Source organism: Pleurodeles waltl, chromosome 2_1 (assembly GCF_031143425.1).
Source record: "Pleurodeles waltl isolate 20211129_DDA chromosome 2_1, aPleWal1.hap1.20221129, whole genome shotgun sequence".
Taxonomy (NCBI): Eukaryota; Metazoa; Chordata; class Amphibia; order Caudata; family Salamandridae; genus Pleurodeles; species Pleurodeles waltl.
In genome coordinates this window covers 902,386,951-902,400,757 of record NC_090438.1, presented here as the reverse complement: position 1 = coordinate 902,400,757, position 13,807 = coordinate 902,386,951, and the positions used below count along the sequence as shown (strand labels likewise).

The following is a 13,807-nucleotide window of genomic DNA, read 5'->3' as shown; positions in this document are numbered from 1 at the left end:
CATTGCCATACCGTCCATCCTGGAAGTGCTGATTGATGGTAGAGTGATGGAAGATGAATGAGTCACAGACACTCCCAGGATATTTTGCCACGATGTTGGTGATCAATCCTTGGTGATCAACAATGGCCTGCACATTGATGGAATGTGTGCGTTTCCTGTTGCGGTAGAGGTGTTCAGTTGCAGCAGGTGGCACAAGGCGTACATGTGTGCAGTCGATGACACCAAGGACGTGTGGGAAGCCACTAATGAGGTAAAACACCTGTTTTGTCTCCTGCTGCTTCCGCAGTGTGTTTGGGAAGCGGATGTGGCGGGTGTGAGTCCAATGATGGCATCCAGTACTGTGGGCAAGAAGGCAGAAAATGATGGCTGTGATATTCCGGCAACCAGGGCACCAGTTGTTTGAAAAGAGCCACTTGCCAACATGTGAAGTACAGCTAGCAGCTTGGTTTCTGTTGGGATGGTGCAAGGTGTCAGCAAGGTGGGTGCCAACTGTGGCTCTATGTTTCGCAGCAGCTGCTGAATGGCCTGCCAGTTCAACCTGTACCTCTGGATGATGTCATGTTCCCTGAGGCCATGAAGGGTTGTTCTGGTGCGGAATATCCTCTCCTGTCTTCTGCGCTGCCTTTGGGGTCCCTGCTGGTGCTGTGGTAGCTGCTGTTGTTGTTGCTGGGCTCTGCATCTGCGTGCACGCTGGATGAGAATCACCTCCATGTCTCAGTTTTGCTGCTCTGCTGTTGCTTCTGTGTGTTCTGATTAAATACAGATGTTTTTGCCCCATTTTAACACCTGCCCTGACCCAGGCGTTAATTTTTGACGCAAATTGGGCTGTGAATCATTCTCCGGCTCCGCCTCCCGGCCATGCAGGATTTTTGCCCGGAAGCATAAATACGACGCACGGGCGTTTAAGTCATTTTTTGGACGGGAAGGCCTACCTTGCATATGATTAACGCAAGTCGGGTTGCCACATCCAAAAAATTATGCACACAGCGTGATTTTGATGTCCGCGGGCGTCAAAGTTTAAATATGGGGCAAGGTTTGCGCTGAATGTGTGTCAAAATGTTTGACGCACATTCGGTGGACACAGAGTATAAATATGCCCCTCAGTGTTACCAAAAATAAAGGTAGTTTATTTTAGTGACACAAGGCCAAAAATATCTTAGAGGCAATACTCCTTCTGAAGGTAAGTATTATACACAATATATAAACTAGACACCAAAATAAGGTAAGTAATTAGTCATAGGATAGTGCAAACAATAGGAAATTCTATAGAATGCAATAGGAGAAAATAGGTGTAGGGGCAACACAAACCTTATACTAAGAAAGTGGAATGCGAATCACAAATTTCCCCTTAGACAAGTGTAGGGTGTAGAGAATCACTGGGAGAGTAAGAAAACCACAAAGGTGAGTAAAATACCCCACCCAGAGCCCAGGAAAGTAGGAGTAAAGTACTGCAAGTTTCCTTAGGACACACTACAAGTCATGATTAGAGTTATTGCAAGAACCAAGTAAGACTGCAAACAACAAATGGTGGATTCCTGGACCTGAAGACCTGTGAAGAGAGGAGACCAAGTCCAGAAGTTGCAGAATATTCCAGGAAGGGCAGGAGCCCCTGCCAACCTAGAAGATGGTGCAAAAGAGGAGTCTTCGGTTGGAAGAAGACTGCAGAAGAGCACCAAGGAAGATGGCTGTGGGTTCCGCATGATGCAAAGGACGTCCCATGTGGATATGCTGGATGCAGACGAGTTGCAGCGCTGGATTCATTCAACAAGCCTTGGTTCCAGCAATGTCACGGACTGCGTCAAAATGGCTCTGCCTGGGTCCAGGAGGGACCTGGAGGACTCAACTCAAACTGAGAAGACAAAGGAGCCTCCCAACACTGGAGGGAACCCACAGATGACCAGGCAACACCCACGGAGGTCACAGTACACTGGGACAAAGAAGGTGGAATTGCGGTTGTTGCAGCACTACAAAAGAAGGTCCCATGCCGCAAGAGAACAACTCAGCGAGTTGAGCATCACAGAATAGAGTGCTGGGGACCTGGGCCAGCCTATGCATGAAGGATTCTTGCAAATAGTTCACAGAGGCCTCAGGAGGTGAATATGATGAGGTGCACAGGGGGACAGTCGTAAACGGGGAAGGCAAGCTCTTACCTCCTCCACATTTGGACGGCAGGACATTAGGACAGTCTGTGTCAAAGGGGTCCACCACCTGTGTTCCAAGGAGCATGCTCATCGCCAGTTGAGGAGTCCAAGAGAACAAGTCATCATCTTAGAAGGTGCCTACTGGAGCAGGGAAGTGACTCCGTTACTCCACCAGAGATTTCTTTGGTCCTTCTGGTGCAGGGTGAAGACAGGGAGTCCCCAGAGAGTGCACACCGTGGAAACTGTTGCAGTTGCTGGCTGGAGCTGAAGTTGCAGAGTCAAAGTATCCCTTCTAGATACTTTGTTGCAGTTACAGCGGTTCCTGGAGCAGTCTGCAGTCAATCCGAGGTCAGAGGATGAAGTAGTAGTTGCAGAGGATTCCTGATGGAAACTTGCAAGCAGAATCTGAAGCAGAACCCACAGGAGAGACCCTAAATAGCCCTGAGAGGGGGATTGGCTACCTAACCAGGTATGCACCTATCAGGAGGGGTCTCTGGCGTCACCTGCTGGCACTGGCCACTCAGAGGCCTCCAGAGTGTCCCCACACCTTGGAAAACAATATGGCTTAAGTCTGGGACACACTGGAGGAGCTCTGGCCACCACCCCTGGGGTGGTGATGGACAGGGGAGTGGTCACTCCACTTTTCTTTGTCCAGTTTCATGTCAGAGTATGGACTGGTGGTCCCTGAACCAATGTAGACTGGTTTATGCAAGGAGGGCCCCATCTGTGCCCTTCAAAGCATTTCCAGAGGCTCTGGGAGGCTACCCCTCCCAAGCCTCTAACACCTATTTCCAAAGGGAGAGGGTGTAACACACTCCTCCCAAAGGAAATGCTTTGTTCTGCCTTTCTGGGACTGAGCTGCTCAGACCCCATGAGGGCAGAACCCTGTCTGTGAGGTGGCAGCAGCTGTAGCTGCAGGGCAAACCTCAGAGAGATGGTTTGGCAGTTCTGGGGGTCCATGGTGGAGCCCCAGGATGCAAGGAAGTGGCTCCCCAATACCAGATTTGGAATGGGGGAACAATTCCATGATCTTAGACACCTTGCATGCCATATTCAGAGTTACCATTGTGAAGCTTCATGTAGGTATCGACCTATATGTAGTGCACATGTGTAATGGCATCCCTGAACTCACAAAGTCCGGGGAATTGGCCCTCGACTGCGTGGGGGCACCTTTGCTAGTGCAATGGTGCCCTCACACTTAGTAACTTTGCACCTAGCTTTCAGTAAATGAAGGTTAGACATATAGATGACTTATAAGTTACTTAAGTACAGCGAAAATGGCTGTGAAATAGTGTGTGCACTATTTCACGCAGGCTGCAGTGGCAGAAAGTGAAAGGGTTTGTCTGAGCTTCTTATGGGTGGCAAAAGAAATGCTGCAGTCCATAAGGATCTCCTGGAACCCCCAATGCCCTGGGTACTTAGGTACCATATACTAGGGACTTAAAAGGGGGGTCCAGTGTGCCAATTGAAATTGGTAAATTAAGTCACTAGCCTATAGTGACAAATTTAGAAGCAGAGAGAGCATAGGCACTGAGGTTCTGGTTAGCAGAGCCTCAGTGACACAGTTAAGCAGTGACAACACACACATTAGGACACAAACTAGGACCACTGCAGTCCTGACCATCAGGATCCCAGTGAAACAGGCAAAAACATACTGACATACAGGTACAAATGTGAGTAACATGGCAAGAAAGATGGTACTTTCCTAGAGTGCCCTTGGGAGATGATACCAAGCAAGCCTTCCTAGAGCTCAAACACAGATTGTGTGGCATGCCTTCTCTAGAAATGGCCAATCATGAGAAAGATTTGTATTTACTCAGTCATGAAAGAGAAGGTTGCATATTTTCTGTTTTGATCCAGCAACAGCTCATTGCATATTTTTATGCAACACTGGATCCAGTAGCTGCCGCTCTGCCTGGTTGGATGAAAAATACTGCAGCAACTTTTTCGTTAATTGCACAGAGTGAGGCAATTGTGAGGTGGTGCAAACTCTTTGTAATTGATCCACATTCAGTAGACATATTGCTAACTCACACCCACACTCAGCAGATCAAAAATAGTTGCTTGGCCATGTATAAGCAGATAATCTTGGCAGCAAAGAATATTTAAATCAGACATTGTGATACCCTGAATCCTGCTACACTGTTGCCTTTGCCAAAAGGGGAAAGGGGAGACAAAGGAGATGATGGTCATCTTGATTGTATTGACGTGACAGAGTTGTGCACCAATCAAAGACCCGCTATTCAAGATGTACCACTGGAGCTGGATGATTTGCTTTGATTTGTGGATAATTTTTGTCTGAGAGACTATCATGGAACTCTTCAAGCAGCATATGCAGTGTAAACAGTGACACATGTTATTGATGTGCCGCTCTTGTGTAATGTAACTTCTGCACAGGTAGCAGAATTTATTGAATTACAAGAGCCTGTTGTGTGGCTAAATAAAGGAGTGCTACAGTCTACATGGATAACTAATATGGTTTTGGAGTAGCCCACAATTGTGAGCGGCTGTAATCACAAAGGAGTATTATGACATCATCGGGAACTCCCACTGAAAGCAGACTGCAAATTCTAGATTTACTTGCTGCCCTGCAAATGCTGAAAAAACTGCTGTTGTAAAATGTGCTACACACAAGAATGGAGATGACATGACCTCAGTAGGCAACAAATTTGCAGATGAAATTGCAAAGTGCTGTGCTTTTGCACCTGATACATAGCAGCTACATGAAAAATCAGAAAGAGAACAGAGTAAAATAAACATATTTTGTCAATATCAGTTCAACCATTTAAAGAATTTAAATATTTGCACGGTGGGGTATTGGAAGAGGAAAGAAAAAGTTAGGAAAACACAGGCAGTTATCAAGACAAAGATGATTTGTGGAAATCAACAGATGGGAAGGTTGATTACCAGATTCAACATTATTGCAGGTGTCAGGATACATGTGTGATGGAACAGGATGGCTGTGATGTTTAAAAAGTATTGGTTTAATCCTCATTTCAGAATCTGCAAGCAGGTAAATGTTGTCACAAAAACAAAAGTGAATATGAGCCCGCAGGATAATCAGAAGGTCCATTCACAGGATTACAAGTAGATTTTGCAGAAATGCCATTGTTTAATGGGCTGCATTATATTTTGGTGGTCATCTGTTTAATCAGCAGATGGACGGAAGTGTTACCAATGATGTTTTGTGAAACACACACTGTAACCAAACTATTGCAAGAGGAAATGAGCCCAAGATTTGGCTTGCCGACATCTTTAAATCAGCTAGGGGAACTCGTTTTAAAAATGAGGTGGTGACAGTCATGCAGGGCACTGAGCATCCACCAGAAATTCCATTGTGGTTATCTTCCCAAAGCATCAGGTGTAGTGGAAAGAGCCAACAGTATTGACAAATGTTTGTGCCTCAAAATCAGTGAAAAAGCCAGATGTCCTTCCTCTGGTTCAACCCATACCAAGTGATTATGGTGATGAGCACTGCTGTTCACTGTGAGGATCCAGAAAGGGAAGAACAAACAGTTCAAGAAGAAAAAAAACCAAGAACACCAACAACAAAATCAAAAACAGGAAAATCAGACCTTAAAAACTCACACTCTGAAAATCCCAAGAGCAATTAAAAGTGTTCCAGTTGCAAGTTGTGCAAATCAAGAAAAAAGTGAAGATGAAACTGAGGCAAGCAGAACAAATGTCACTGAAAGATGGATACATGCTGAATGATCTGAAGATGTGAAAGAGAGACGAGCATTTGAAAGACTTGACAGTCTGAAGGGAACTGATCTAAAAGCAACTAAAGCAGTGTCAGATCTAAATGACAAAGATTTTGAAAAGCCTAGTCAGAATAGCAACAGCAGCAGGCATGCCAATCATACAACATGGAGCTCCTGAATGGGAATATCTGCCAAAGATTTAACCAGAAGACAGACTGACCTGAGGCACTATTGATTTTTCTTTGAAGAATCTCCATGAATTTGCATAAACTGAATGTGAAAGGGATCATAATTTAATAGTTTTTTGATAGAATAACAGAATAAATTTTTGAAGCTTTTAAGAAGATAATTTTTAATTCTTCAGAGTGTGATTGCATAACCCTCATGTCAGAATTAGAATTTTTGTTTTTGTCTATGCTTGCATTTACAAATGCTTTCCACAAGTAAAAGCTTGCATTTGAAAAAGACTGGTTTTGTATCTTTTACGGTAGCAAGTTGAAGAGGAATTTGTGTCTGCATAATTTGTATGAAAGTGTGAATTCAATTTAGTTCTAAGTGAATTATTTTTCTAATGCTCGCTTAATATCAAAAACATTTGAACAGTTGAAAATATTTTCTATGCATTTTTTTGTTTTTGATACTTATATCAAAATGTCTGAAAGACTGGTTTGTTATATGCTCAAAACCATTTTAAACTAAAATCTTGGAGAATATTAGGAATTGTGCACCTTGATTTTGAGATTGAGATTTTATTGTGATAGTTTTATAGAAAAAATATGCCTACATGTAATGAAGATTTTGCTTGACTTTAAAAATAGCTTTTCTGATTTTTATTTTACGAAAATTGATGTGTGTTTTAGTGATAATGTATTGTCCTGATTGAGCTGATTCAATTTATCAAAAATTGTGCACAATAATAGAAGATTAGATCAAAGAGATGGTTCTAATGGAAACTTGAAAGCCAATATTTGTACAAATCTACTAAATGAATATAAGCTAATTAGGACTACGTCAAATTGTTGTGGTTATACTTATTTGCAGTCCTCTGTTTCATAATGCATTACATACATACATCTTCCCCTTTCCTATAGTATTTCTTGTAGCATTTATGTTTCTATTTTCTCAGGGCAAGACTTCCTTCTAAATAGATTATAATCCCATGGTAAATCAATTACATGAAGATGAAAATGTAGATGCTACTAATAAACACAATAGGCCCTTCATGTTGAATGATTTTAAAAATAATAGCAGTGATGGGAGGAGAGTGTATGAACTAACTGATGTAGAATGTAACTTTATTAGAGAGTATGGTAAGAAGATGATGAATATGACATGAATCTTGCTGAAGCAATAAAAATACAGTTAAAAGAGGAAGCTGAGCTTATTTTTAGACCGCTCACTGGTACATCCTAAACTAAAGAATTCACTGGAGAAGAAGGGAGATGTTTGCATGATGTGAGAGAAATGTGACAGAACACATGCTTCCGTTAAGAAAAGAATGAGTAGTAGTAGCGGTAATAATATAGTTGATAGAAAGTTTATGTTGGCTGATGATACCATATCTAGGCGGTATTGCTCAAATTTTTGGTAAAATGGCTTATTTTAGTATTCCAGGTAACTCGATAGGTTCTTGTTATCTACCATTAGTGTTCGACAAAATATATCATACAAATGAGTTGAGTGGTATGACTGAAGCGAGTTTGAAGAGAGTGAAACATGGATTTTGTCAAGTGCTTATGGGTGTGTATCATACAGGGATTCCTCCTACCGGCCCGGCTTAAAATGATGTGATGGTTAAAAAATGGTGTACTTTGTAGATCACGTAGGTACTAATACTGTAGGTGCATTAACTCAAATAATCGGGAAGTAGTTACTAATTGTACAGTGGTAATACAAAATGGATTAGCTTTGGATATTTTGTTAGCAAAGTAAGGTGGTGTGTGCAGTTTACTTAAGGTTCAGCAGTGTTGTACGTTTGTGACTGACAACAGCATGGAATTAATAAATATATTAATAATATAACTAATATTGCAAGTAAAGCCAGAGAGAGACTAGTGTTTTGGAAAACGCTACTTAATGGTTTAGTAAGATTGGAAATGAATTTGGAAAGACTGGTGAATGGTTTGGTGATGTGGTGTGAATTGGTGAAAGATTTGAGTAGCGGCTCACTCATGAAAATAACACCATTAATAATATTAGCATTGAGTCTAATTGGTCTAATTCTAATATTAAAATATTTAAAAGTTATTTGTGGTAAGAGAGCTTTGAAAAGTGATTGTGAAAGGAAGAAGGTGACTAGAGAAGACAGAGATAAAATATCAAACTTGATGATCTCAAAGTAAGAGTTTATGATGAACTGAAGGCCTTGGAGACAACAAAATTGAAAAACCAAACATGACTGTAGTGTTCAAGCATTCTATTATAATATGGCATATGTAGGAAATGAACGGATAACATGAAGCATTTGCAGCATACAAGAACAATAAACTGCACAACTGCTTGGATTAAACTTGGGCAAAGAGCCTTGAAGTTGTTGCAAATACAGGAAAGTTCTACACATAACTGCCTTCTCTGGGAACACAAATTAATACATTTCAGCTTGACAAGTAAACAGAAACTTGAAATTAATGTTATTTTACTTATTTCTGAAATGGAAAGACACAGATGAAAAACATGCACACTGGAAGCTTATTGATGTAACAACTCTTCTTTCTGTCACTTAAAAACAAATGTCAGTGCAGGATGACTAGTCCTAGTTATGGCAAATGAGGCCTGGTTATGCTAACTAAAACATATCTAAAGCAACCATAATTTTCTATTAATTAAAACTGCATTCACACTTTCTGGTTATGATGATTTCTGAATCATAAGATGCGATGAATGTGCAGTGGAAAAAAAAAGACCACAATACATTCATAGGGGCTAACAGGCAGCTCTATAAAAACAAGAACAACTGATCAGAACAACTATGCAAAATTGTCTAAGAACTGTAAGTCCCACTTTTATTCAAGAACTCCCCAAGCACATCAACAGACTAGTGCATAATACTTCACAAGAACCTTACTAACAAAAGAAATGAACATCAGATTAGGTTTTGCAAATCAAACCTCAATGCATTACATACATATATTAGTCAAAGAAGCTAAAGGGAACTGCTCATATTCTCATACCCTATTTGGATGGACCATTCTCCCTTTACCTACGGCAAGGGAGGAAAAATCAAATCAGCAATCCTGAGGTGATCAATGGACATTCTGTACGTTCAGGGAATGTGTAGGCCAACTAGCATGAACAATAAAACCTTGGTCAACACATCCTTAGATGGTGGAATCATCCTACGCTTACTAATACAACAATAGACACCTAATGAAAAATTCCACACTGGATGCACACTGGAGGACAGTGACTAAATCCACAAATCAGACAAACACAATCAGCCAAATTACAAAAACAAACCAGTTGTCATCAGGTAAGCATTAAAGTCACCAAACAAAATTGAAAGATACGCCACCCCATGGTTTCAGTAGTATCCTGTGTAATGGCCATAATTTAAGTGAGACACGCCTGCTTAATTAGACCCTGGCTTTCATAAATGCCCAGATGACACAGTTCAAAATAATTTATGTCATCGACCATGCCTAATAATCTCAACAGCGAACTATCAACAAACAGAAAAAGAGCAGATACAAAATAGATGAACTTCAGCAATGACAAAAATAAATTCATTCACTACTTTGAAAGCTGTTAATTTCCAGACTGACATTATCGCATATAAGGACCATTATTTAGCCAAAAGCTGCAACTACCATGTCAGTCTCCTAAACAAAATGCAATGCAATGTTTCCTCAAGAAGGAACAGAGATTCACAACTGTGCTGAAAATTAATGACCCCATGACTGACTATGTAAACATCCCTTACCTTGTTCTAGTTTTTCTTAAAATACATACAGTAAAACAAAATGCTTCAGTCAGTGCAGTCAGGGGGGTCATGAAATCTTGCATATCACGCTTGGACAAATTACACTGACTCAAAATCCAATCGAGAAATCTGTTCAAATCTGCAACAATGGCCCACAGGATCCAAAGGGCCTACAGACAAAGTACGTTCAGCAAATGGTCCAGCCATAGGTTCCTGCGTGTGACAGACAACCTATGGTCAGTAACTCATTAACAAGTGGACTCACAGAAATACCAGAATACAAACTTGAGCAGATAGAAACCCACTGGAGGTGAACAACCATATTGAGTGCACTCCCAATCCTCACCAGAACAGAATCCATCATCTCACAGTGCATGGAAAAACAAGATGCATATCTCTTCCAGGAGCAATTGCTGAATTGTTACCACTTCCTGATCAGTTACAACAAACTTTGATGCAGACATATCACCAGAATCGTATCCAGCACCCCTTCAAGCAGATACAGATACAGATACAGTAACTGCATGATATATCATTTTTTGCAGTTTTATAAAGTACAAACCGGATCCAAGGGCATAAGAGCACTTTACATGAGCACCACATATGTCCTACATTTTTTGAGGCACAGAGATATTAGGGGCCTGATTTAGATAACATTATGTTCCACCTGCCCAATTTAGATTAAGGCAGACCATAGAGCGATGAAGTTGGAGTCCACTCCATCTTTGTTGTGGTCAAACCCCAATGAAGGCCCGACGACGTAAGGGCCATCGGAGCTTCGGCTGTATGTCTGCCCACCTTATTTAGGTGGACAGAAATATCATAATTTTTTAATGCACATCACTGTTAGGGAAAACCTGTCCGTAAGGGGCACTGAAAAGTGCTCAATGACCCCCTCACCATTGGAGGGGCATTGTTTTCGTTTATTTTCAAAAAGAAAATCCCACTTTGAGATTTTCTTTTTGAAAATAAAAAAAAGGTTGTGAGGTTGTCGAATGGCCCCATCATGTTGAGGACGGTGTCCTTTAAACCTACAATGCATTGACAGGAACCGCTGTGACGCATGGACATTTCTAAATTTGACAGAAGGGGACTCTGCCAGGGTGACAGAGTAATTTACTCCGTAACCCTGATGAAGTTAACCAAAGCCACCAAGATTTGATAGGGGACCTTAGTGGTTTGCCCAGAATCACAGGATGTTGAGACAAGGGGAGGATTTGAACATGGGTCCCAGACTCAAACTCAGCATCTCCAGCTACAAGATTACATCTCGTAGCTCCACAACCTAAGCAATTCTTTTTGAAGTGGCAAGTGCTTGGCTAATCTTGGGCTTAAGTATAATAAATAGCTAATTGATCCATCCATACATAATATGACACTAACTAGCAACAATGCAAAGTAATATCACAATTGTGTACTGTAATCTTCATTACCCTGATTCAAAGTCCTCCTCATCCCTTACCATATGAGGTGTGCTCTGCCTCGTAGAGAGCTTTCACCACTCTCTGAGGTCTGTGATCTTAGAATAAAGTCCTTCTTCCTCTTCAACTATGAGGAGCTGAAGACTCCCCTACACTCCTGTTGTTTCCTGTGTTTTCTCTGTCTCTGACATTGGTAAACCACGGGTTTTCTTCCTATTTAATTTCTATTGTATGTAGTTTTCAAACATTTCACATGTTTTATTATTGGCAAAGAAATTGCTGTGAACTTACTTGGTGAGGCTGCAGCCCCGAAGCATAGGTGTCTGCATCACCACACTCCCCCCTTATGAGCTGGGCTGTGGCGGGGAGCTTCTTCACTGTTGGTGGTATAGCCATTTGATAGCCGGTTAAGGGCATCTCAAGCCTGTGTTGGGGCAGCCTTGCACGACAGGCCTGGCAAAGTTGCATGTATTGGCTTTCACCACTCTTATTGCTCAGACAGGTGAGAGCAGGGGGTGAGGCAATATGCTTTTAAGTGACACCGCTGTAGCGCATCTCTATCAGAGTGGCAGTTGGAAGAGAGAAAGGCAAGCTCTAAGCAACATAATATGAAGCAGATCCCAGAGAAGGAGAAAGTGCTGCAAATTTCACAGGTAGATTTGCAAAGTCTAATTAAGGAGACAGTCAACTCGGTCGTCACCACACTGTCAGGTGTGTACTGTGTGCATTAAATACCAGGTTTTTCAGTTGGAAATGAGGCACAACATGCAGAATTGTTTTTTGAAGCATTACATTACTCTCGTAATCTTTCTTCCAAGCCATTTCCATGGATACATTTCCGGAAATTTTGATCAGATAAATTTCGCAGGCGAAAACATCATCGTGCAGTAATTTTACCTCCAAATTAAGATAATTATAACTATCAGTATTTCCCCAAGAGTTTAGTCCATTTTCCTGACAGTGATCCAAGGCTCCACTTACGCTTCCTTCAAACCTCACTAATACGTCACTCGTGATACAACTTTGAGAAAGATTTGTTGTGGAATTATGTTTGCAATTATTATGGCACCCAGGCCCTAAATGATAACTCGCACTTTAAAAATGTTGAATGAGTTGTGAGTAGATTTCCTTGATTTCAACATGATTTTTCTATTGAATGAAACGTTCTGTAATCGCATCAAGAAATTCCTTAATACCGCTTCAATGCACTTGAAATGCGTGCTTTTGAGCAGGAGCAGTAGGTTGTTGCTAAGGACATTTGCAGAAACATTGTTCCCATGTTACTCCTCTTCGGCAGCTACATTTGTAGTAATATTTCGATTACCGTTATAATCTACACTGACATTTGGGGCCCCATCTGTGTAAAGAAAAGTTAGTCGATATACCAAAAGAAAGTGGTTGAAGGGTTATACATATGAAGTTTCGGAGCACAAGGATAAATAGCGTCAATATATAAAATGAATCATAACCTCCTCAGGCCTTTTGGAAAACATCAATCATGACACACTTTGTGTTTGTTAATTTTATTTAACTTACTTTATTACCGCTCTGTTACTCCTGGGTGCGCAGTACTGACTGAATATGTGATTTTGACACACGACTGCACTCACTTGGCTGTACTCAGTTTATATGCTACTGTCTTTTTCAAACGTTTTGTTTTTCTTTTTCGCACAACTCAATAAAGACATTTGAATCACTGAGGCGCTTTAGATATGATACACCTGCCTTACTACCTCAATTAATTAATACATAGCGCCAGTGTCTTTGAGAAGACGCACATTTGGCACAGCAGGGGCTGCTTACCACATTTAGAATCGTTAGATATTTCCACTGCCCGCCGTACAGGAACACTCCAGAGGGTTGATGCTCTGCCTTCAGCGACGAAACCGAGCACGTAATGAAAAAATACCAGAGGAAGGCGAGGGAATGGTAGGCGATAAGCACACGGGTCCTCATGATGCGGTGGGCTCGAGCCTGCGGCCTAGAGCTGCTGTCTCCAAGGGCTCCTGGTTCCCCTCAAGAGGGCGAGTTGGCAGCCAACAGCTTCCTCACTACTGACTTAAAAGAGCAAAGGCTGCTCTTCTTACTTTTGTTGGTTTACTTCTTGCAGGTTAGCCATTGGTTAAGAAAAACCGGCAGTTTCACGTGATTAAGAGCCCGCCATGATTAATGGAGATTAAAGGCCGTTATGCAACTTCTTTCTGTGCAAGGGATAACTGTGTCAATTAATTGGATTTTGTAGTTTATGAAAGACACAATGAACAAAGAACAGTTTCATTTTTCGTGCTAGACTGGAACGTTCACTCGCCTTATGATGAATGTGTCTTTTTTTCTACTTTTAGTTCTACTTTAATCACTTTCAGAAAGAGGAGAAAAAAACTTTTTAAAAATATTGCTGTCATTATAATGTGATGAGAATGTGCACCCGGACATCTCCCTATGTCTTTTGAGAAAAGCATGTGTTCATAGAGGAGGGCGAGCCAACAAATTAAAAGGGAGAGTAGGGCCCTAAAAATGTTTTCCTTGTAAATCATACAACGAACATCACGTAATAACGTCTCTTAAAAAAACGTGTATTTCTTTATCTTGTGGGAGCTTTAACATTAGAAAGTCACATTATAG

General features: G+C 41.3%; 1 protein-coding gene across 2 annotated transcripts in view; it reads right to left on the bottom strand.

Annotated features, from left to right (window-relative positions):
- The window catches only part of ADTRP (androgen dependent TFPI regulating protein), a 449,162-nt gene extending 435,862 nt beyond the window's left edge, over positions 1 to 13,300 (bottom strand). Inside the window, exon 1 of one of the 2 annotated variants that reach the window (XM_069218830.1) lies at positions 12,989 to 13,300. In XM_069218830.1, the coding sequence (XP_069074931.1) occupies positions 12,989 to 13,141 (153 nt within the window). In that variant the 5' untranslated portion in view covers positions 13,142 to 13,300. The remainder of the gene's footprint in view (positions 1 to 12,988) is intronic. The other variant, XM_069218829.1, reaches the window with a different exon arrangement.
- Between the last annotated feature and the right edge of the window lie 507 nt (positions 13,301 to 13,807).